Genomic DNA, 22,464 nt, shown 5'->3' on the forward strand with positions numbered 1-22,464 from the left:
AGTGCTACCGAACACTTCCCTTCCTACTTCAGTTCTGCTTCAGGCAGAAATAGAAAGGGAGCGCATTATCTCTGTGCACAGGAAGAAGCATCCTGTGGCATAGAATGCTGGTGAAATGAATTATCTATGCAAGAAAAGTTAATTAAAGAAAGAGTTTTGTGAGATCTGTATTCTAAACAATATTAAAATAAGTTCAATTTTCTTATGTCCCACTTGTATGCTCTGCCAGTACCTACTGGACTGAAAACACATTGCAGTGACTTCTCAGCCACAGCTCAGGGTGTGCCATGCTAGGTCATCAGCCCATTTCACCACGTAAACCAAGGCACACACTGGTGTGGACTGCTTCAGATCATGGGTAAACGTTCCCACAGCACAGCGTGCCTTTATGTACTTCCATTGGGTTGAACAGCAGACAATGAATGCAGACCATCACCAATGCCCACGTGCTCAGCAGGAGACACAAGAAACTGTCAGGTGGGCAGAAGCCACAGGTGACATCACATAGGCAACTGGGTAGCTGATGGGACAGCAGCAGAAGGTGTTCTACAGGCAAGATGAACTACTTTATGTGCTAGATTAATGCGCCACTTCAATGAAATCCCGTCCTGTTAGGGTGTTGAAGAAGATAGTATCACAGAAACCGGGGGCATGCAACCCCTTGGTGAGCAGTAGAGCTTCTGGCAGGAGACATACCATCCCATTGCTCCTCCATCATATCACAATGCTGAACTTAAACTTTTTCCCTTACGCACTCTGTAAACCCTGTGCTGTGTGCGCTGCTCACATGATGTTTCCTCGTTTTTAGTATATACTTTTAAATGCTGTATTTTATTTCATTTTTTAGGTACAACGATATGGGCTAGATGAAGTGACATATCAAAGTCAAAGACTTTGTATGTCAGCACAATGGACCCTGGGATGAAGCTGGAGGCAAATGGTGACACAGGATACCTACTAGAACACTCAGAGCAGCCAGAGGAGCTGATCTGTGGACAAGTTTCCTGCTGCTATCAGGACATTGGTAGGACACTCCTGAGGATACGAGACCTCTGGCCAAATGCCACATATAGGCACAAGGTAACCTCAGAGCTCCTCTCCCACTGCTGTGCTGGCACGGAAAACTGGAATCAGAATCACCATGAGAAGGTGACAGCGTTTGAAATGAAGACTCAGATGTAACAGATGGCAAGCACAGCCCCGAGCGAAAGCAGATCCCCAAAGGAAAGCACAAAAACAAATACCAAACAGGCCTTTAAAGTAAATGAACAAACAAACAAACAAAAAGAGAAAGCCTTAGAGGGAAATTATTGGAAAAGTTGCAAAATCATCTGAGAAAAAAAGAAAGGTAGGAACGAATGTGCAATAAGGAAGGTGTGCTTTGCATAATGCTGCCCACTCCACCTGAAGGAGCTTCCAGATGTTCCCTGTTTCTCTCATGTGACTGCAAGTTGTGAAATAGCTGGTGTGCTGCGAAGTGAGAAAATCGACTCTGTGTTCTAGGCAGCCTCTGATATCAGGGGAACAGCAGAATTACTTATTTGGTAGAATTTGCTTCAGAGCAGGTTTCAGAATTAGCTCATCACTCATGACAACACCTTTTACAGGGAGATGTGAGTTGTCTCCTCGGGAAAAAGCAGCTGGCGGATGCAGCAGTCAAAGCCTATTTTTCTGAAAGCAGGCTCTAATCCCACTGAACATTGAGACACTGTGAGTATTCAGTCTGAAAAACAAGGGCTGCATTTTTCAGAGCTGCTGAGCATTGCTGGGTCCCATCTGAGAGCGCTGGAACAGCAGGCCCTGACCACCTTCCAGAATGATGCTAGGGCAAGCTCAGGCTAAACAACTCTTTCCCTGCAGGCATCATTGCCCAGTGACTTTTTGTTGCTGATTACAGGTGGAAACGAGCACCCCTGCTGAGCATGTTGAGAGCCCAGAGCCTCAATGACAGTCTAAGTCAGGAGTAGGTGGAGACGACCAACAGGAAAGGCAGATGCTTTTGGCACCAGGCCTGTGCTCAGATGACTTTCCCCTTTTTATTGAGACTTTCTTGGCAGTGAAATTGATCAAATTCCAATCTGTATCAACTTTAAAGACACCACAATTTCAAAATCAATCTAAGGTTAACTTGTGTAAAACTTTGAGATTGCTTGGAGAAGAATGGCAGGAGTCCACTTATCAGTAATAATCCATTCGCTCAGTTTCCTTGTTTATAATAATAGAGCACATAAGCTTATCCTTCCATGTTTTGAGACATCACTGTTGAACTGATGTCCCTCTCAGAGCTGATGTGCTTGGTTAACAATGCAAGTCCTGTGAGCACATATGGCTGTAACACAATGGTTGGTAACACTTACTGTGCTTATTGGTGTGCTCAGGGCAGTACAGCTTATGCTCGCAGCACTTAATTGGAACCTGACTGAAAAGAAATGGCTTGATTGCTGGAAGACCCACTAGGAATAAGTCTTCAGATTTGTATATAGCTTCCTATGAATGAGAAATCTTTCCAACTGGGAGACACTGAGTGCATAAGAACAAATGTGAAGTCTACGATATGCATGAGCCGATATGCCTGACCGTGGGTCTGAAGCACTGCCACCACAAACGAGCTGTACAATATAAGGACTCACCTACTTTCCTGTCTCACTTCTGTAACACAGAATTTAGTGAAGAAATGTGTTTTATAACAGAAGAACTGCCCATCTCTGGTTGGCCTATCCAAGATTCCCATTGTGGTGGGAGGAACATACAGCTCCTTCTCACACAAACAGGTCTCTGTGTACTTTATGAGCTATGTTAACTGCTCATATGAACTAAGGAGGAGAAAAAACACACTTGGATAATTTTGCCAAGGCACTTGGGGCTTTTATTGCCAAGTCTCTCTATTTTGTTTCTCAGCATGTTTTTCTATGGGAACCATAGCAATTTCACTCTCTCTCTCACTCTCTCTCTTTTTTAAGTCAGAAGAGGTGAGAAGTGCTCTCAATAAACACTGTTCAAGCAGCCTGTAAAAATTTCTCCACTTTTTCCCTTTACTAAGAATGTGTTTAAACTGTCTGTTATCATTGTTTAGCTTAAAAAGAAACTGCTTTGCTTCTTCACATGCCAAAAGCTTACATTAAAAGCATCCTGGAGAAGGCTTTTGCATCAATGGTCAATAATTTGCCTAAAAAATAAGTCAGTCCCTTTTACCCCGATGTATGTAGTCCCACACCATGGCAGCTACGCACCCACTTAATGTTCTTTTGCCTCACCAATTATAAACTTATGGGATGTCATCAAATGACTTCCCAGTGTTCAAGATTGTGGCTTTGATGTCTTCTGTGCCTGATTCACATGATCAGTTAAGAAAGTCATTTGAGTGTGTTTCTGGTGTTTTTGGTGGTTTCTTTTTTTGTGTGTTGTTTGTTTGTTTGTTAATTTCTTTCTCTCTTTCTCTCTTTCTTTGATGGGGATTTGCAGGGTTACAGAGACTGAAGATTTATAACTTGTGAAATAGGGCAGTTACCAGTTGTGTTGCTGGAGCGCTCCTCCTTCCATTGCACTTTGCCAATCTGCAATAACAAACTGCTCTATCTTTAGCCAGACTACAGGATATGTAGTCAACAAATGCAAGTCCAGTTACCCGTGGTATATCTTTATCCAGGTAGACAGTAGATAGATAAGTATTTCCTCTCTCTGGATTCACAGTAATCATTTAGTGCTTGATGTGGTTGTTTTCCCTGGTCTCCCTTTCTTGGTCACCTCAGATAGGCCAAGAAGAAGCATTTAAGAAGTGGGGGCATGGCTAAGGGACAGAAAGGCTGATGGATTTGGGTACTGTCCTACCTTGCACAAACTCCTGGTGCTGCTTGGGGTAGCATTACATTCCCAAATGTAGCAATGATGTCCTTGAGGGGTATTAAGACCATTGGAGGTGCTTCCAAAATCAGAACAACTTGTGTAATGATCTAATAATTAAAGCACTTGACCAAGAGGCAGGAGGAGAAGAAAATAAACCCTCCTCAGCCCCAAGGGATTCGAACACAGGAAGATCAGGGAAGCTGCCTCTTCCCTGGAGTTTCTCCTAGCTACTGTGTTCAGGACAAGGCTGTGTGAGGCCCGTCACTCCCTTGCCTTATATTGCATGAGGATCACTGCTTGGTAGGTAGTGATGCTTTCAGGAGACAGAAGATAGGATGAAAACAGCAGAGCACTGTCTCCTGTTCTGTGTGAGCCGTCTCAGGTGCTGGAGGAGTTCTGGGTTTCTTCACTCCTCACTCGGTATTCCTTGTGGCTGAAATGCTTCAAGAGCCATGAGAACAGAGTCCAGAAATCTCCCCCTCTCCCAGGGAGCATCCTTACCACCTGGCAGCAGGGTCTGTGCCATCCACAGGGCTGAAGACCCCCAGGGGTGCAGCTGAGGAGTGTGAACCTGCTCCATGGGCAGCTTCTTGGGAGGCCTTCCTACCAAACATCACTCAAGGCCCTAACATGGGTGCCCAGAGCACCCTGCTCTGCTGCTCTTGGGGTGAACTGCCTGGTGGCTTCCTCGGAGTCCCTGCTGTGACACCACTGGTAAAGTTGTCCACATCCCATAGGAATCTGTCAAATCTTTTACAGCAGCCAGAAGTGGCTTAGGAGTTGCTCATGCCACTCCTGAGCTTGAACACAGAGCTCCTTTGATGATATTGCCTGTGTTGTAGAATAATCAGTGGTGGGAAGGCTCTCTGGAGATCATCAGGCCAACTCTTTGTCAAAGCAGGGCCAGATTTGGTCTTGTTTAGTAATAATGGTGAAAGATGACATCTTATGCTGATCCACCATTTTACGAGAGTTTTTAAAGATGACTCTAGAGCCATGGTAAAATGACCACAGTGTACTTTATTTAATGATTTTGGTACCTTGTGTTGCAATAAAATAAAAAAAATCTACAAAATCCAAATATATAAAATTTTCAAGTTTTCCTTTTAAGTTTTACAAGAAAAATCAAGTTGTAACCAAGGAAATTTGTTAGTATGAAGCACTACTTTCAATTTCATTTCATCACAAATTGCAACTTACTTAACAGACCAAAAGAACTATGGTACTGCAGTACATCAAATACTTCACACACTGTGTTCTTTACTATAGCACATGTAACCTCTGCCAGGGAGACAGCAGTCTCTAGCCGATAAAGACACTCTTCACAATCTGAACTCTAAAGGAATGTTTGTATACATGGAGTTGGAATATATATATTTACAGGAAGATTTTTTTATTTTTTTTTAATAACTATTTTGATTCTTCATTTCAAATAAAATACCAAATACATTTTTTACAATGTTTACAAGTCAAAGCACGAGTTCTGCAATGATTATCATTCACCTCAAGTCACTGTGCTTGTACTGGGGGGATATCTACACTGCTCCATAAACACAAATGTGATCTTCCGTATCTTTATTTCCGCAATGGTGACAAAGGAGTATAAGCACAGTAACAATTGTTTTAGCACAATCAGTGTATAATGCAACAGTTCACAACAGAGAACTGAGAAACTATTGGTCCATTCGGTTCAATTTGCTGTTTTTCTGCCAACTGTTACGTTTGTTGTTGTCACATAAATTGTGTACAAGATAAGAGTTAAATAACACAACTTGAATAGGAAAGAGCACACATTTTTTAAGGCAAATTAATAAGCAGCTTATGGTGGTTTTTTTTTGTTAAACTATACCCCAACGGAACCTAAAAATAAAATGTATGTTCTACTGCTGTCAATAATTTTGTCTTCTTGTTCTCCTCTATAAATTGATCAACATGGCTTTGAACCTGGTTATTCAAAATGGAAAGAACTCCCCTCCCCCCGCCCCGATCCCCAAATATAGAAAGTGCATGACTTTTTATGTGCCAAAACAAAACAAAAGGCAGCTGAGGTAGTTAGATGTAAAATGTATTTACGAAAGATAACTGAAAAACTAAATCCAGGACATACACAGTAAAAAACCACCCATTTGGAATTGATTCTATATCATGCAACAACTTAACGCTAAGCAGGAGACTCCATGATTCCTGAACAAAAGAAGGAAGTGATTTTAGTGGTAATAACAAAGGAATGAACACGGAATACACTATTGGAATTCGAATTTCAAGTATTTGAATCTATCTGTATGTGCACTTTTTTTTTTTTTTTTAACAGGCTTTTTGTAGCATTAGGAAGTCATTTACTTTTCATCAGGTGTTGAGATCTGGTCTACCTCTGGGACTGCAGCTGCTGAAAGGCCTGAAAACTGCCTGTTCCCAAAGACACCACCACCTCAGCTTGAGTGGCCTTCTATGCACCCATCCTCTGCTGAGGCCACCTGAGAGTCACAGGCCCATGGGTCACGTGCCTGTGTCTCGTGGGGACTCGATTTGCTGGGGGTATGCCTGGTGTTTTCCTGTGTCTGTCTCTGTGCACCACTGAGCCCTATCTCTTCTTGGACCTCACAGCACAGAGCCCTATCTCCTAGACCTCCCCTTCCTCAGCCAGCACTGCTGCACATCAAGCTGCATGGTGGCCATTCCTCATCTGACGAAAGGGACTGTGTCCCATGCCTGCAGACAGGAGACTGCCTGAGGGAGTGTTGGCTTCAATCTACTCGATATAAGGAGGGGTTTGAGCCTGGAGTTCTGGCCTTAGCACAGGGGCAGGCCCAGCTTCCCCCCTAAATCCTGCCTGGAATTCCTACCTAAATGCAAAATCTATACATGCAAGCACAAGAGGAGACTTCAGGGTCGGGAAAGGAGTTTCATGAATAAGAGTACTTCTAGAAGATGGCAAAGTTGGAGGTATGTTCCTCTCCTCAGTAATGGCCACCTAATTCATCTTGTTTCTGAATGTGCATTGTGCTGGCTGTTCTGCACCCTGCTGTCAGACCCCACTGCTGATCCCTGCAACACCACTGGTACGTGCAATTTGGGGTCATGAGTTCTGCACTTGGCACCCAACTCTAAAAGGTCGTACTTAGGGACCACTGAAAACCTATTGATTTTTATTCTTATTATTATTTTTCTTTGTGATTAGACTGAAAACACAGGCTTTGTACTTCTGAAACATGTGCATATGGTTTACACATAACTTAAGAGAATAATATATTTGTGCCTTCTTTAATATTTGCCATCCGTTAAACAAAGAAGTGCTGAAACTTTTTTTTTGCTTAATGTTACATTCCTAAGCTCCCCATATTTTGATTATGGTTTTCAAATTGATGTGTCATTTTGTCCAGCTTCAGTTGTGGCAGGCCAAAATGGGGAATCGCCGATGCTGAACCTACAAACCACAGTGGCAGAGCAGAGCTGCTGCATATTGCCAGTAACCCTCGCACAACCTACACATCAGGGCTTGCCATTTTTTTTCTGCTTTTACCACTGAACTAAGTGGGAAACTTGAACACGGAGGTGCAAGATTTCTTGAGGCAGTGTGGTACTGCAGCATTCCCCAAAATGTTCATCAGGGTCTCCTGCTCATTCTTCTTCTTTTCTTTTCTTTTCTTTTCTTTTCTTTTCTTTTCTTTTCTTTTCTTTTCTTTTCTTTTCTTTTCTTTTCTTTTCTTTTCTTTTCTTTTCTTTTCTTTTCTTTTCTTTTCTTTTCTTTTCTTTTCTTTTCTTCTCTTCTCTTCTCTTCTCTTCTCTTCTCTTCTCTTCTCTTCTCTTCTTCTCTTCTCTTCTCTTCTCTTCTCTTCTCTTCTCTTCTCTTCTCTTCTCTTCTCTTCTCTTCTCTTCTCTTCTCTTCTCTTCTCTTCTCTTCTCTTCTCTTCTCTTCTCTTCTCTTCTCTTCTCTTCTCTTCTCTTCTCTTCTCTTCTCTTCTCTTCTCTTCTCTTCTCTTCTCTTCTTTCTCTTTTTTAGGCTTTGGGGAGATGGGAAGGAGTGGAATTGTGAGAATCTCAGTTTCTCAGAGAAGCCGAGGCTTTATGACTTTGTATGCGATGTATGAAAAAATAATACTTTTTTTGTAAAGGAGAGAAATATATTTCAGGTCTTCATAAAACCCAAAGATGCTAAAAGGCACACCTCTGAAACAGCTGCAGAGATGTTTTACAATCCTTTGTTTTTCCCTCCGCATACCAACTTGCAAAGGACAGAAAGCTGCAGACAGCATCTCTGAGGACTGCATTGCAGCAGCTACTAAAATTGTTTCCATTCTTGGCACCAACCTCTAAGGGCTAGGAATACATCTTGATGGTTCAGTGCTTTGGCACTGTGGGTATCTAACATCGCTGCTTCCTAAATTTTATTTGCTGCCTTTCCTTTCCAAAGAGCAGGATACAAACACCATCCCCATGTATCAGCATTCAGTATCTGCCCCATGAAGAAGCAGCCCTTGCCCCCATCACCCATTCAACTGTGCCAGTAGAGAAACTGGAATAAAAGGATCTACCTTTCTCTGCCTGACCCTACCTATCTCTGAGGTTCTTGCATCCCTTCTCTGTGCCCTAGCACTGAAGACTGAGATGAGGTTGGTCAAGATCTAAACCCTAGATCCTTCTTCAAGGGTTTCAGCAGTGAAATGGTGACAAGCAATTGTTGAGGAAGGCTGGAGCAGCAGGATGATGGGGACACCAGGAAACTCTTTCTGAGTTTAGGTGAAAATGTCACATCCTCATATTGCCATTTTTTCCCTTGCTGACCCAAAGCCCAGTGACTTAGAGTTTATATAGAGATATGCATTCTTCTTGACATTGAAATGTGTAGCTTGAAGTATTTTATTTATTTTTTTTTTTCATGGAAAATATTAAAATATTATTACTATCTTCGTAAGTTTTCTGAACATTTAGACAGATATTTAAATATATTCTGGAACCCAGGAAGGTGTCTTTGACTCATTCAGTGACTCACAGAAATGGAAGACCTAGAAGTGCTTTATATTATTTCCAGAGGACTATTTTTTCAACACAAAGACTGATGTTCCTTCCCCAGAGATTTTCCTTTGCCTAATCAGTGTTGGATGCGCAATGACTGGCAGTTCACTTGATAGTAAAGTTCAAGTGTGCTGTAAAATAGTGACTAAAGAGATTCCTTAAAAATAAATTTCATCCAGAGAGGCATTGTGAAATTTAATAGCAAAATGACACTTGCTTACTCTTGGGTCTTATTGGACTTCAGTAAAGTCAAAAGAAAGTCATCCATTGCTATGGAGACCCTTCAGGCAAGCCCTTTAATATTATAAGATACCTATAGTCAAGGCAAATCTCAGTACAATAAGTGCTCCTTTCCAGGGTGCTGCTGGTGAAAGTGTTACTTATCAGTGTGTTCACCAGGCAAAATTTCTCAATCAGACACATTTTCCCCAAACAATCAAATTCACTGGTCAACCCAAAAAAGAAGCTTTGAGTTGTGCATTGTAAGAAATGAAAGGAAGAAAGATGCGCAAATTACCTAGCCTTATCTGAGTGTACATTTTGCTATAACGACTGGAGAGTATATTCATTTTAATTACTACTGGATTGACTGTGAATAGTTTTTGTCAGAATCCATTTGGAAAATGGATAGAGGAAGGGCTGTTCCAATGTGAATTAACCAGCACGCTCCTCACACAGCGGATTTCATAAGAACAGTGTACAATGAAGAAGAACAATGAAAGTTTGCTTGGATTTGTGTGTGTGTGGCTTTTTGCTGTTGCTTCATATGTGTATGTATATATTTAATAATAATAAAAAGAAGACTGCAGAAAGATGAACAAAGTTCTAAAGCACAGATGTACCCTGCAAAATTACTGTCAAATCAGCATGATAAGGAACTGTGTTTATTGCATCTCAGTGGGTTCCATGTCCAGTGCTTGCAGTGAGATGACTCTCCCTTTTGCTAATGCCCTGGGTCAAATCCAGAAGTCATACTGGGTTTGGCATGGACCTGCAGCATGACAAATAATGATTGTTAAGTTGGCATTTGTGTAAGCATGCAGGTAAGCCAGCGTGGTAATGAGAGCAGAGCCAGCTTTCACTGGTGAGACAGCCTTATACATGGAAGGGTACTTGCAGGAAAATGCAATGATGCTCACTTGCTAGAATAACGCACAACTCAAAGAATAGATAGCAAAATGTCTGTCCCATTGTGTAGAACAAATTATGCAGAAGTGTTTCTGCCTTTGAGAATAAGTGGGAATTGATTTAAAGGAACTGCAGTTCAGTTAAAGAACTGAACTTGCGAGGGGAACTGTGGCTGCTGATTCAGAGGATCCCAGTTTAGTGGCTGTTCTGCCAGCATCTCCAAAACAAAGGATATGTAGATGCCCCATCCCTGCAGATATCCAGAGCCAGGTTGGAGGGGGCCCTGGGCAGCCTGAACTGTTGGGTGGCAGCCCTGCCCATGAAGGTTGGGATGATCTTTTAAGGTCCCTTCCAACCCGAGCAATTCTGTGATTCTATGATTCTGTAATACTCACTACCAGGTTGTTATGGGCATATCTTCTCTCAGCAGCGGGGATTACACTGACACTCCTAAGAGCAGGAAGGAAATGGAAGCAAGGAATAAAATCGTAACAGTGTTTAATGCATCCTGCAAACTTGTCTGAGTGAATGTTTGAAGAAAACACAACTGCTACAATGTGCTACACTTCCAGATCATGTATGAAGGTTATGGGCACCTCCACAGTGATTTCCACTGCAAGTCGGGGTGTTACTGTTCCCACTTCTAAAGAAGCAAAAATTGACAACTTATGATAAGATTAAAAGTCCTTCAGGGGTGATGTGCACAAGGAGCTGAGTGATGAATACCTGAGCATGAAGAAATACCATGAGGGCTCATCTGCCCCATGGATTCACACCTGTTCCCTAATTGTAATAAGGTTTTTCCTACATCATCCACTGATCTCCATTTTTATTTTCAGCTGATTTACAGGTGATCACCTCTCTGCCGCATGTACATGCTCCTGATGTGTAGATGAGCAAGGACTACCTGCACTAAGGGAAGATGAACTTGTGCATCCACTATTTGCTTATTCTCATGTGTACTTCATGAGAAACTAAGAGCATGAAAAAGCACATAAAGCACTTGAACAACACAAAGCCTCTCCTATTCCCTATAAAGAAAAACCCACTTTATAAGCCTAATTTAAGTGACATGTTTTTGTGGAAGCCATCTGAGGTTTAGCCTCTGTAAATTAAAATATGCATTAAAAAGTCATTTATTTATTTTTTTTTCCATACAAGCTATTACAAAGAGCTACAATTTCTAGATTTAACAATCATTGACACAACAGTCAAACCAAATCCTTGTCTTGTATGCTCTAGTTTGAGACATCTTTGTATCTTATTGCTAATAAACAACTGCCAATAGCAATGCAGGTATATCTATGAAGTGGCTTACGCTGTCTCCCTCTATGTTCCAGTGAGCTCATAACAGATCTAGAATGTTCTCAGTTGATATCTTTAGTTGCAAAGACAGTCACTGCACCACAAATACTGCATTGGCATTAAGGTTGTGTGTGGTTTTTTTTCCTCATAAGACTCTTCTCCCCTTATTCGCTGAAACAACTGGGGCAGATTTCCACAGTGTTTCACAAACCCTCTTAATCCTGCCCAGAGGAATCCTTTACTTCCCAGTTTTCAAGAGTTTTTGGTCTCTGGCCTCCCTACTGTGGGTACCAGTGGGTGCACTTCCATAGTAAAAAATACACACTGATCAGTGGTTGATTCATGGACATGTACACCCTGGGCAAACATGCCATTTTTTCCCCCTTCTGATTCCCATCAATGAAGCTAAAATCCACCTGTAAGCTAAAAGCAAGGAAGAATATAGTTTCTCCACTCTGCAGGCAGTCACTGCGCTGAGTGCAGCTAGCAGCGCTTTTATGCCCCCTCTCACTGATTAATGTTCGCTTGCGGGAGCCTGATTGCTGTATTACAAGTCGCAAATTTGCAAGATTAAAAATGCCTGTTGAATTAATTAGCTGCAAATCAACCCGAGCAAAGCTTGACAAGTTCCAGGTTGTTCCAATGGAATAAAGAAAGAAGGAATCGATAGCAGCCAGATACAAGACAATCTGCTGGCACACTACATATAGCAGCACTTTCCCTTTCTGCTGATAACAGAAGATTTGTCATTGTCCATACAGCACTGCCTGAAGACCTAACCCTGCCTGAACTGACATGGCCATCTCATGAAGCACCCCACTTTTCCTTCCCCATCAATGACAGCCAAACCTGCAGTGCTCACGCAGGGACACACCACAACATGGGCTCCCGTGTTCCAAAACATGGATGTGGAAGTGACACCGTGAGGGGTCGGGAGCTGCTTTTCAGCTTGTCTGAGCCAACCATGGTGGTTAGTTTTCATCTGTCTTATAAAGCAGATCCTGTGGGAAAGTTAGGACATTTCCCAAAGGCAGAGCTGAATGCTGTACGGTGGCTGGGTCACAAACTCTGTCTTACACCTGAACAGCAGCACAGCCAAGGTTGTCATGAAGGCTGTTGAACCGTTCTTGTTTTTAGCAAGCAGTTTGCAGAACTGGGACTTTACAGCTTTTTAAAGCTTAAGAAGAAGTGTATCACATAATTGAAAACAAAAGCTTTCAGTTAACCGGCTCATAGTCTTTTCCTCAGCTTTACACAGTTTAAAAATAGTTCATATCAAACATTTGCTAAGAAACGATCTGGGATGCACAGATAATAATGCAGAATGCAGACTCAGAAAAGCAATAGTAATTCAAATGTCAGAAATAGCTCCTGTATAGTCACGGGACTTTTAAATTGGCAGAGGTAGCTTCATCTTCACATACACTTGTTTGAAATTTATCATCAGGATATAATACATGAATTATCAAAACCTCATTTCTGACAGCATGTATCAGACAACTGCACGCGTGCTGGCCAACAAACACTCCCTTTGTGTTCTTCAGTCAAATGTCAGGTAAACCAGCTGATGTATTAGAGGTTATTTCCAATATAAGCTACTGACATTAATAACACTGATATTCAGTGAAACGAATACAGCCAACACTCAATGAGACAAAGGGTGAACTAATCCCTTTGCTGTTTGCCTATATGATTTTTTTCCCCCCCTCAACTAACCATGATTAATGAAATGTAGCATTAAACATTTTTCTTCCACAACTTTTCATTAAGTTACTGACACAATGCATCTCAAAGCTGTCTCCAGTAATGACTGGAATGTGTTTTCCAATAATGTGGTTTTCCTTCTGCAGTTATCACTTGATTGCCCTTAATGATGATGACACTCCTGATGCTTTTTCTTTAGTTATAGAATTTAAATGAACTATAAGATTAAATCCTAATAGAATCTCAGGACTAAGTGTATACACAAAGAGTGCACCGTGGGCTCAGAAAGCTGTGGGTATGGCTGTATGGTGCAGCTCTGGTGCACACATGCAGTCTGCCTGAGCTCTCACAGCATACCAAGTGGACGTGGCCTGGGTAGCACACTGCACTAACACACCGGGCTGAAGGCAGTGTGCAAAGATTCAGGCTTGTCACAGTGCTAAGCATGTTCATACAGCTTTTGGTCTGGTTGGTTTTGCATCTGCCCCAGATTTTTCCTGTAGACATTACTCTGTCTGCACACGTGCAATAGCACTGGATATGTGTGGCAACCTTAGAGCCCTCCTCACTAAGGGGTCACAATGCATCAAAAAGACATCTACACTGCACAGCATAACCTTGAAGTCTTTCACAACAAGTGACAACAGCCTCAAAACAGGAGAGAGAGAGCATGCCCTTCTCCTCAGTATTGTGCAGCCCTATAGCCTTCCACTGAGAGGTAGTTGCTAGACATATGGATCACTGTTAGCTGAAGAGAGAACTAAGCCTGGCTCTCTCTGTGGTCTCTGCTTGTCAGAAGTCTCCTGCAGGAGAAGCAGTTACGGGTATTTCTATGCAAAGATCCATCTGACAGCACTCAGAGGTGCTGCCCTTCAGGTATGATGGGCAGAGGAATACCAGCTTGGGGGATCTTGGCAGGCGTAGACAGGAGTTGTGCTGCTCTGTGCTATGAAGACTGAGGCACTCCCGACCAAGGCCAGGAACAAAATGTTGGGTGCCTGGACCTTCCACATAAAAAATATGCAGGAGCTCCTGGCTTGTGCAGCTTGGAAGATCACAACATTAGCCTGAGGCCCTCAGTGTACCTTGTTGACCCCTCTGTGTACTCCATGTGGTTCTCCTCTGGGTAGGCTCTTTGGCACCTAGGGTGAGCAGGGATGGGTGTACCACATGCAGCCCCTGCCCCAGTGGGCTTGTGGCACCCAACTCAGCCTGCATCTTGCCTTGGCAACATGCTGCCTCTGCAAGGGCTCTTCTAGACATTCAACAAGCAGCTTCTCTACAGTTGGGAAATCACTTAGAGGTGAACAGCATGTGGCCTCGCCTATACAAGAACTGATTCCACTTGTAGAAAAGCTGCTGGCATGTCTGCGGCCACAGCATACTCAGAAGGGAGGTCTAGAAGCAACTGCTTCCAAAGATGCATGAAATATGAGAGTGCAGTCTACAGACAGAGAAAATGTTTGTATCCATAGCTGTCGTATCTATGTTTCTATGACTATAGCATCTTGTTACATGGAAAAATCCATTCAATTTTTAAGCTTTTTCCAGCTGTTCCTGGAAATGAGAGTTTTGAGTTGGTTTCAAAGTGTTTTGTTGCCTTTTCTTACAATGCTTTGCATGTAGAGTTTTAGATTTGATCTCAGTATTAGCTGGCCACTTATTTCACAATTAATTGGAAACGTCTATCAATTCATACAGCATCTATAGCTCCATTGTAATCATAGGCAAGCTTCTCTCTCTACCATGTCTAACTCATGCAAATTGCTGCCTAAATGTGCTGAAGAGGCCTTTTTCCTGCATCTCGCTTATCGGTACTTTCTGCTGCAGGATTCAGAGGAGGGACGCGGCTTACTAATGAGTATATATGACTCTCTGCATCAGAATTAGATGCAAAGAGTTCAGAACAGAATGTAAGTGCTGGAACCAAGCTGTGTTTGCGAAAGGCTTCTTTTAGTGAAGGTACTGGTCAGCAGTGGGTTTGTATAGGGATCACTGGAAACAAGTGGGGTTTCATAGACATTTTTCTAAGTATTTTTAAAATAATCACAAAATGGCAACTAGGTCAAAACGGATATATTAATGAATGTTTTAGCTAAGGGAGAAAACAATGATCTGATTCATGCTATGGCAGCACTATGCTCTGAGTACATGAAATTATTCACTCAAGGTTTTTGTGAAGAAATCCTACCAAACACCTGCAGTGAGGCCACTGTGGTAAAGCAAGATTACAAACAATCCCAATGGACTGCTCACATGCTAAAAGAGCTTTGACAGCGATCCGTGAACCAGTGACACATTTCTCTAACCTGGTGCAAGCAGGGATTTGTGAGGTCATCTCCATCTCTCCTGTAATGAGAGATAATATCAGAGGTGAGAAATCCTCTTGGATGCAGATCACTCAGTAATCTGCAGCCAAGTGAAAAGGATGGATAAACGTGTCTCAGAAAATCACTATCGGTTAATTGCAGTAATCTACTGCTTTTTTTCTTTCTTTTTTTCTTTCCTTTTCCTTTTTTTTTTTTTTTTTTTTTTTTTTTTTTTTTTTTTTAAATTCATAGATCTGTAATCATTTTGTACTTTATCTGTTTTATCAGAATGAAGAGGAATGGATTCAACGTTGTAATGAAATGACCTAGCTCTAGAAACAGTCAAGGGAGGGCTTCACAGCGTAATGTCCCTGCCATGTAAATGGCTGTGTGCCACTGCTCCATTTGGCTTTCTGCTGAGAGCACGGCCTTCATGAGAGCTAGCCTAATTGCTACAATTAGCAAAATTAAATGGCTTATTGTCTGTTTAGACAATTCTTCCCACATTAGGCATTGTTACGCTGCAGAACTAGTCATTAGTGTTGAGCTTGTAAATTCGAGGACACAAGTTGTGATTATTTTTACTACGCACCCTGGTATGAACTCAACCTAAAAAAAAGCCTATTTAGCTGGATGCACAAATGTGATTCACTCCACTTCCACCATGCACAGGAGCAAGAGAGGCAGCAGTAGGACCCCGGCACTCAGCCAGGGGCTTTTCCTTGGCATTATGCAGGCAGTGCAGGGGGTGGAGAGTAAACCACAGCATCTCAGCAGCTCTGGGCTGTGTGATGTCATGGGCTGAGCGGAGAAAGGATGGTGGCTTTGGGAGCTGGGTCACTGTCAGAAACTAAAACTGAGTACGATGCCATTTTTAAGGCTTTTATGGAATTGGATGTTCAGTTCACAAATAATTTTCATTACTGGATGAAGGGTTATACAGCAGGCTAGTTGTGAATACCTGCAGGCCAATCAAAAGTAAAGGGATATGTTGGCTTTTAGGTAGAGTGGGAGTCCCTTTCCAAAGATAGCACCAGACAAGCTTTTAATACTACTCATGAATTGCTCATGGTATGTTGATGAGATTACCATACATCTTTTAAAAAATGGGTTAATTTGATATTCACCGTGTATTAAAAATTGCAACTCCAAAAATTTTTAGATTTTCTTCCTCTTCCTAAAAGTTTACAAAATCAGACAGCTAAAGTCTAGCATTTCTGTTTGGAAGGAATATTTTCCCTAACCTCAGTGCTACATAAATTAATATAAACTTTGTTAATTTGTCAATGAAAACAGTATTTATATACCGCCAAGCCCAAATAACCCAAGCACAGAAACACTGCTCTAACACAAGAAGCATATTTTAGCTGACACAAAGAGAACTGGAAATGATTTTTACTTTAGAAAAAAAAAAAAAAAGTATTGCACGTTGTTCAAATATTCTTATAAGACTATCTTACTGTAGAGTAAATAACACTTCTTTAAAAATAAGACAAAAAGTTTATCTTACATTTTCTTACATTTTTTGAATGAACATGGATATGCATTCTTTTCCTTTAGAGCAGTGATTACTACTTAAATTGCCTTTTCTGTAGCACACAAACCCACAGCTCTCAAAGTTTTAAGACCAAGATAAGTTACCTTGAAATTTGCTGGTAAATTTGTTTGGTTCCTCAGGACAACGTTTACATGACACTTCCTTCTAGTAAAGAGAACTGATCACTTTCTTCCCCAGAATGTAATTATGAATGTTTTTATTTTCCTGTTATTCTGCAATAGAATTTAAAAGACCTGATTTTTTTTTTATATATGTACATATATTTTCAGTATTTTAAAAGCAGAAGATTTTTTATTTTTTTTACACTTTTCTGGATTTTTTTTTTTAAATTTTAATTTTTATTTTTTATTTATTTTTTTGCTATTGCTGTCTTCATTGAACTTTATTGATAGACCTTAAAACAGTTTGCATGAAAAAGAATAGTGCATATTGATTATTTACTGTCCGTAAGGCCATCACGAGATTTAAATGTGGACTATATTTAATTTTGACAAGTTGTATAAAAAATTCTCTTACAGCTTTTATGGTGACTGTTCACAGCAAAGCAGACTAATAAAACTGTTCATGTAGTCATCTGAGCATTAAAGCTTCAATAGCTGTCCTGTTCTCAGTGCAGGTATCACTGATGTTACAAACATAACAGAGCAGGATTGTGGAGAACAGATTTTGATTCAGAATAAAATTACTTCCCCTTATTCCTGAAACACCCAGCCTGAATTCAGAAGGCAGTGGAGTACGCATACTGCCTCTGTGTGTACGTAGTATCAAATACGGCACTGTGCACTCAGAACCTGCAATAGTTTGCTTGAAATGAATTTACAAGCTCTACTAAAAACATACTAAAAATGATGGGAGGGTAAGGGAATTAACTGGTTGATACTAACAATGTAAAAATAACACTTCTGCATCCTTTCTTCCAAAACCGGAGGGAAAATCAAACATACCCACTGCTTGCCTTCTTCTGAAACCTTGCAATGCAAGCACTGCTCCAGGCCATAACCTTTTGCGCTCTGCACTGCTTCTTCAGCACTGTCAGCCCTGACCGAAGGGCTCACAGCTCCAAGGAAGAGTGATGTGGTATGAGAAGGCCATCAAAAGAGGACCAGGTCTGCTGATGTTGTCTCTCTTCCCAGGAGAGCCCACGTGAACAGGGAGCATTGCCCGCTGTGCCCCACTCACACTAACATTTCTGAGTTACTGAAGAAGCACCAAACATACAGAATGGTTTCAGAAAGAAATCCTCACATCTTGGATTACAAAGCTTACACTTGTTTGTAAAGGCAAATTTCCTTTTGACACCAAACATTGGATTCTGTAGCAAAGGCTCTACTGAATTCATCCAAAGGACTTTGTCCCCAAATTCCTTTTAGCAGGTCTTATAGTGGTATATTTTTTTTGACAAAACATGAGAGATCTTCTCTTTATCATCATCTATGTCTGCATGGAGGGAAGGGCAATCACTTTCTACAAAGCTTTGGGTTTGGACTATCAAAGAACTTTTTTATTTAAAAACGATTATCGAGGCAGCTGGCCACTGCTTAATTTGAAAACACCTAAGAAACCATTCAAGCACGGGTGTTTTCTGACCTGTGCAAAATTCCTTCTGGCTTGCAGGTTCCTGCACTTTCACAGATAGATATTTTGTTTTGAGGAACTTGCCCCATCAAAGATCAACAGATATTGAACATTTCTCTAATAAAAAAAGTCAACGTTAAAAATGGCTAATTGAACGCATACAAACAAACAAAGGCATGTAACCTCTGCCATTTCATAGTACAAATATTAATAACAGGAAAGACTGAAATTTACCCAGCAGCATATACAGCAGTGACTACAATGAATATACCTGACATGAAGATTAAAATACCAATCATCAGGTCTTCTCCATCCTAACAATGCCATTTAAAAAAGTAACTCTTCAGTTCTGCTTCACTCTCCTAGAACGGATGGAAATAGTTTTAGCAAATTGTTTCTTATGGAACTGCTTGGTCTCTTTACAAACCGCTTATACTTGAAGCAGGATCCGCAGTTTATGGTGTATTCTAAAAGTACCCATGTAGGCTTTCATATTGCATTACACTGCAAAAGAAATCCATAATGTGTGAAAACCAGGTTTGTATCAACCTGCAGAATCTAGATGATAAAATCCATGGACCAATTCTTAAAATCTAAGCTATAAAGAGAATGAAATGTATTAAAAGATTTGAGGTTTATAAAAAGTAACTTTTTTATACCATTTTTTTTGCTTTACAAAAATATTGAAATAATCCATGAGTTTTTCACTCTGCACCAGCTTTAAAAAAAATACTATCAAATTTTGACTTGCACCTTTAATGCATCTGAAAGCACCATCAGGGGATACTTTTAACATAAAGAAGGATACCGTTGACTAGATTTAGGGAGGTATTTCAAACCCAAAAGCTTGTAGCAAAAGCACTCTGTATTACAGTGTAATTTTTAGATATATCTGGAACAAGTTCTGAACAGGCAGAAGAGGGTCTTCCACACAGCTTGGTTATATCACACTTCACTGAATATACTTACTAAAGAGGTGACTGAAAGCCTTTAAATGACATCACTTTCACCATGGGTGGGAAAAATCAGAGCTGTCTTGACACGTTGAGAACTGGATTGGTCTTTCCTGCTTCTTGGTCTTGTAGGGTTCATGCCACTCGTGATCTGTCCCTTGGGCAACATCAATCTTGCAGTTACACAATGTTTGGCACTAGAAGGGTATGGCATGTCATAGTCTCTTGTCACCCCTGCATACATTCACACACTGAATCATGCATTCCCAGTTCTGAAACAGAGAGAAGTTTCAGCGCGTTCATCTCCTTGTAGTTCCTTCTGAAATATCTCAATGGGGTCCTCCAAAAAACTTTAGAATATGAAAACTATACTTCCCTGTTCTTTTACATACATATATATATATTTTTTGCAAATTGAACACTGAATCATGATTATCATTTAATTTACATCACTACGTGCTGGAGCTCCTTATTTCTCCTGAAAACCAGAAGTGAGCTGCATAGGATTTCTGTTGAAAGCAACATAAAGGACTTAAATTGCATTTAAAAAGACTGAAATTCCACAGGAAACAAACAGTGTCAATGTTTGTGAGCTATGTAATCAGAGTTGTTTTCCGTTTATAACCTCACTAACATGATGATGTATCTTTTTAATTAAGAACTAGTTTGCAAACCTTGTCTAACCTGAATGATCTATTTATGGGATGTTGAAGACTACTATGCTCCTATTTTCCCCCAGAAACCACTTTTAATAATGGCAACATTGTGTGCTACAGTTTTGATATTTTTGAGAGGATTTTTCTTTGCTTGTTTTCACCATTGATTATGCAAATATCAATCATTCATTTCTAAAATAAAATGCACTACTGGCTAAAGTTGAAAGCTCTGGTCAGAAACCCCCCTGTTGGTTTGCTTGTTAGTACCACGCAGTTCGAGTTTCATAGCAGCAAGGAGTCATGGGTGAGTTTTCCCAGTAACTGATCAGTATGTGTGGGATGGTTGTGGGTTTTTGTTTATTTTTTGAGGCTTTCGGGTGATGTTGCTGTACCAGTGTCCTGCAGACAGACTGCACACAGTGGATCAAATGATAATCATGATGGTAGCCAGACTAAGAACACTACAGCTTGCTGCTCTAATGGTAGTACACAGTTTAGTTATTCCTACAGCCCTCCCATCAATCCTTAACTTGGACTGTAATGCCAGAGCTTCTCCAAGCTGTGTTTTGCTTTGTTTATAATGTGGTTTCATATTCCAAGCGTTCCTGGATGAGGGCATCATCTTTATACTGTAGCCGTGGAGGAGCAGGGGAACATTCAAACGCTAGAATTGCCTTCCTCAGGCTCCTGTCCAACACGTGTCTCTCCCAGGCTGGGTACCTGTTCCTGAACAGATCGATTTTAATGACCGACTCCTCGATCCGGGGGGGTCGGGATGAAGGTGTGGACGGAGCAGTGGGCCTCACCTGGAATACAGGCACACACCCGTCCCGCTCTGCGAATTTTTGATCCCGTTCACTCGTCACACTCCGGTTGTTGGAGATGGACCGAAGAGTGTTCGTTGCCACTTCTGTGGGTAGGGTAAAGGCAGCTGCAGGGTCCTCACAAGCACAGCTTGGCGACTGCCCAAACCTTGGTCCGTTGGGATGAAAGAAGGCATAGTACATCAGCATAAAAACAATGCCTGTTAAAAAGCTGCTGAACACCACGCACAGTGCTGGTATGGCAAATGCATCGGAGATTGGTGGGGCCTTGTAGAGATACCAGAGAGCACTCAAGGCGGTGTTTTCCAAAAGGATCACAAAATAGTAAATGAAAAGCCTACAGCGTGTCCTTCCTTCCTTGACATTGAACCAGCTGAAGATATAGATTATTCCAACAACCATGTCAAAAACTATCTCCTCCCATTTGGTGATGCAAAACTCTGTCTCGCAGTGGACGATCCAGAAGGTCATGATGCACCAGTGGAGCACGATGAAGATCCCAAAGTACAGTTGGAAAACCGAGGCAAAGAGAGCAAAAGTAATGACCCTTGCTGCAATGGTGAAGAAATGCCAGCAAAACTGGATTATAACAGCCATATAACTGATGGGTTTCTTGTCATCACGGGAGTCACGGAGGGCCTTCTGGTAGGAAGCCAGAGCCCAAGCTAGGGATACGAGAGATGCTGCAGCAGTAAGACCTAGGAAAAAACAGGAGATGCTGTTAGGGTATAACTGGGATATCAGTGCTTCGTTGAAACTGGTGAGATCCTTGCTGCTTTAAATGCACTCCACCATTTGGATAGTAAAATCTCTTTCTTCACCTTTATCTCAGGCAGTAAAGAGAAATGGACTTCTATAGAAGAGATTTTGCAGCCATTACAATCACACTGAATGTTAGATACACACAAACAAGAGTGGCTAATAAACTATGCTCTGAGGGACTTCTACGTTTGAAACCAATTCAGTCATTCACAGCTTAAAGGAATACAGGAATAGGTGTCTCTGCCATCTGTGTGATTTAGCTGGATCTACTCTGGTTATTGTATTAAAGAATATGATTTTTCTGATTTCGATAAGTCATTAAATAAGTTCAATAAAAAGCAAGCAAGCCTTTCTAACTAACTACAAATCACTTTCAAATTACATTCTCACATGCAGTTTACTAAATCCATAAAAATGTGAGAATATATCCCAATTTTTGAATGAAATTAAACTCCTGCATATCGAAATTTAACTGCCTTACTCTTGCTTGGGGGAAAAAAGGGCACCCATTTTGATAATCCCACCACATTGTAACAGAATGTTAACAGGTAGAAAATATCAAAACTTCATTTTGTTTCAATTAGAGGTTTAATTTTAGAAATGCTGGAATTTTCTATGGAATTAAATTTTTGATTATAGATATAGTTAACAGACAGTTATGAATAAATTTTTGTGGAGCCTTATACATATCGCATACAACACAGAACTGCCTATGCAGAAAGCCCTAAGTGATGGCATTTCTGAAGTACATATCAAGTATTTTTCATTAAAAAGTACAATACAAAATTATGTTAGATTATTTTTGTGAAAATAATTCTCATTCACTCAAACCTT

At 41.0% G+C, this 22,464-nt stretch overlaps 2 protein-coding genes across 4 annotated transcripts in view; one reads left to right on the forward strand and one right to left on the reverse strand.

Annotated features, from left to right (window-relative positions):
* Positions 1–6,241, forward strand: part of LOC140247967 (DGAT1/2-independent enzyme synthesizing storage lipids) — a 31,315-nt gene extending 25,074 nt beyond the window's left edge. Inside the window, exon 8 of the mRNA XM_072328203.1 lies at positions 848–6,241. The gene's annotated coding sequence lies outside the window, so the exon portion shown is untranslated. The remainder of the gene's footprint in view (positions 1–847) is intronic.
* XKR4 (XK related 4) overlaps positions 4,844–22,464 on the reverse strand; it is a 234,554-nt gene continuing 216,933 nt past the window's right edge. The window contains exons 3-5 of one of the 3 annotated variants that reach the window (XR_011902793.1): positions 19,405–21,566; positions 18,707–18,797; positions 4,844–17,072 (exon numbers count right to left, since the gene is read on the reverse strand). Coding sequence is in view for 1 of the 3 variants with exons in the window: in XM_072328202.1 (XP_072184303.1) it covers positions 20,620–21,566 (947 nt within the window). In the remaining 2 variants the exon portion in view is untranslated. Of the gene's footprint in view, positions 21,567–22,464 lie in introns of all 3 variants that reach the window. The other 2 variants (XR_011902792.1, XM_072328202.1) reach the window with 2 other exon arrangements.

The sequence above is a fragment of the Excalfactoria chinensis genome, chromosome 2 (genome assembly GCF_039878825.1).
Source record: "Excalfactoria chinensis isolate bCotChi1 chromosome 2, bCotChi1.hap2, whole genome shotgun sequence".
NCBI lineage: Eukaryota > Metazoa > Chordata > Aves > Galliformes > Phasianidae > Excalfactoria > Excalfactoria chinensis.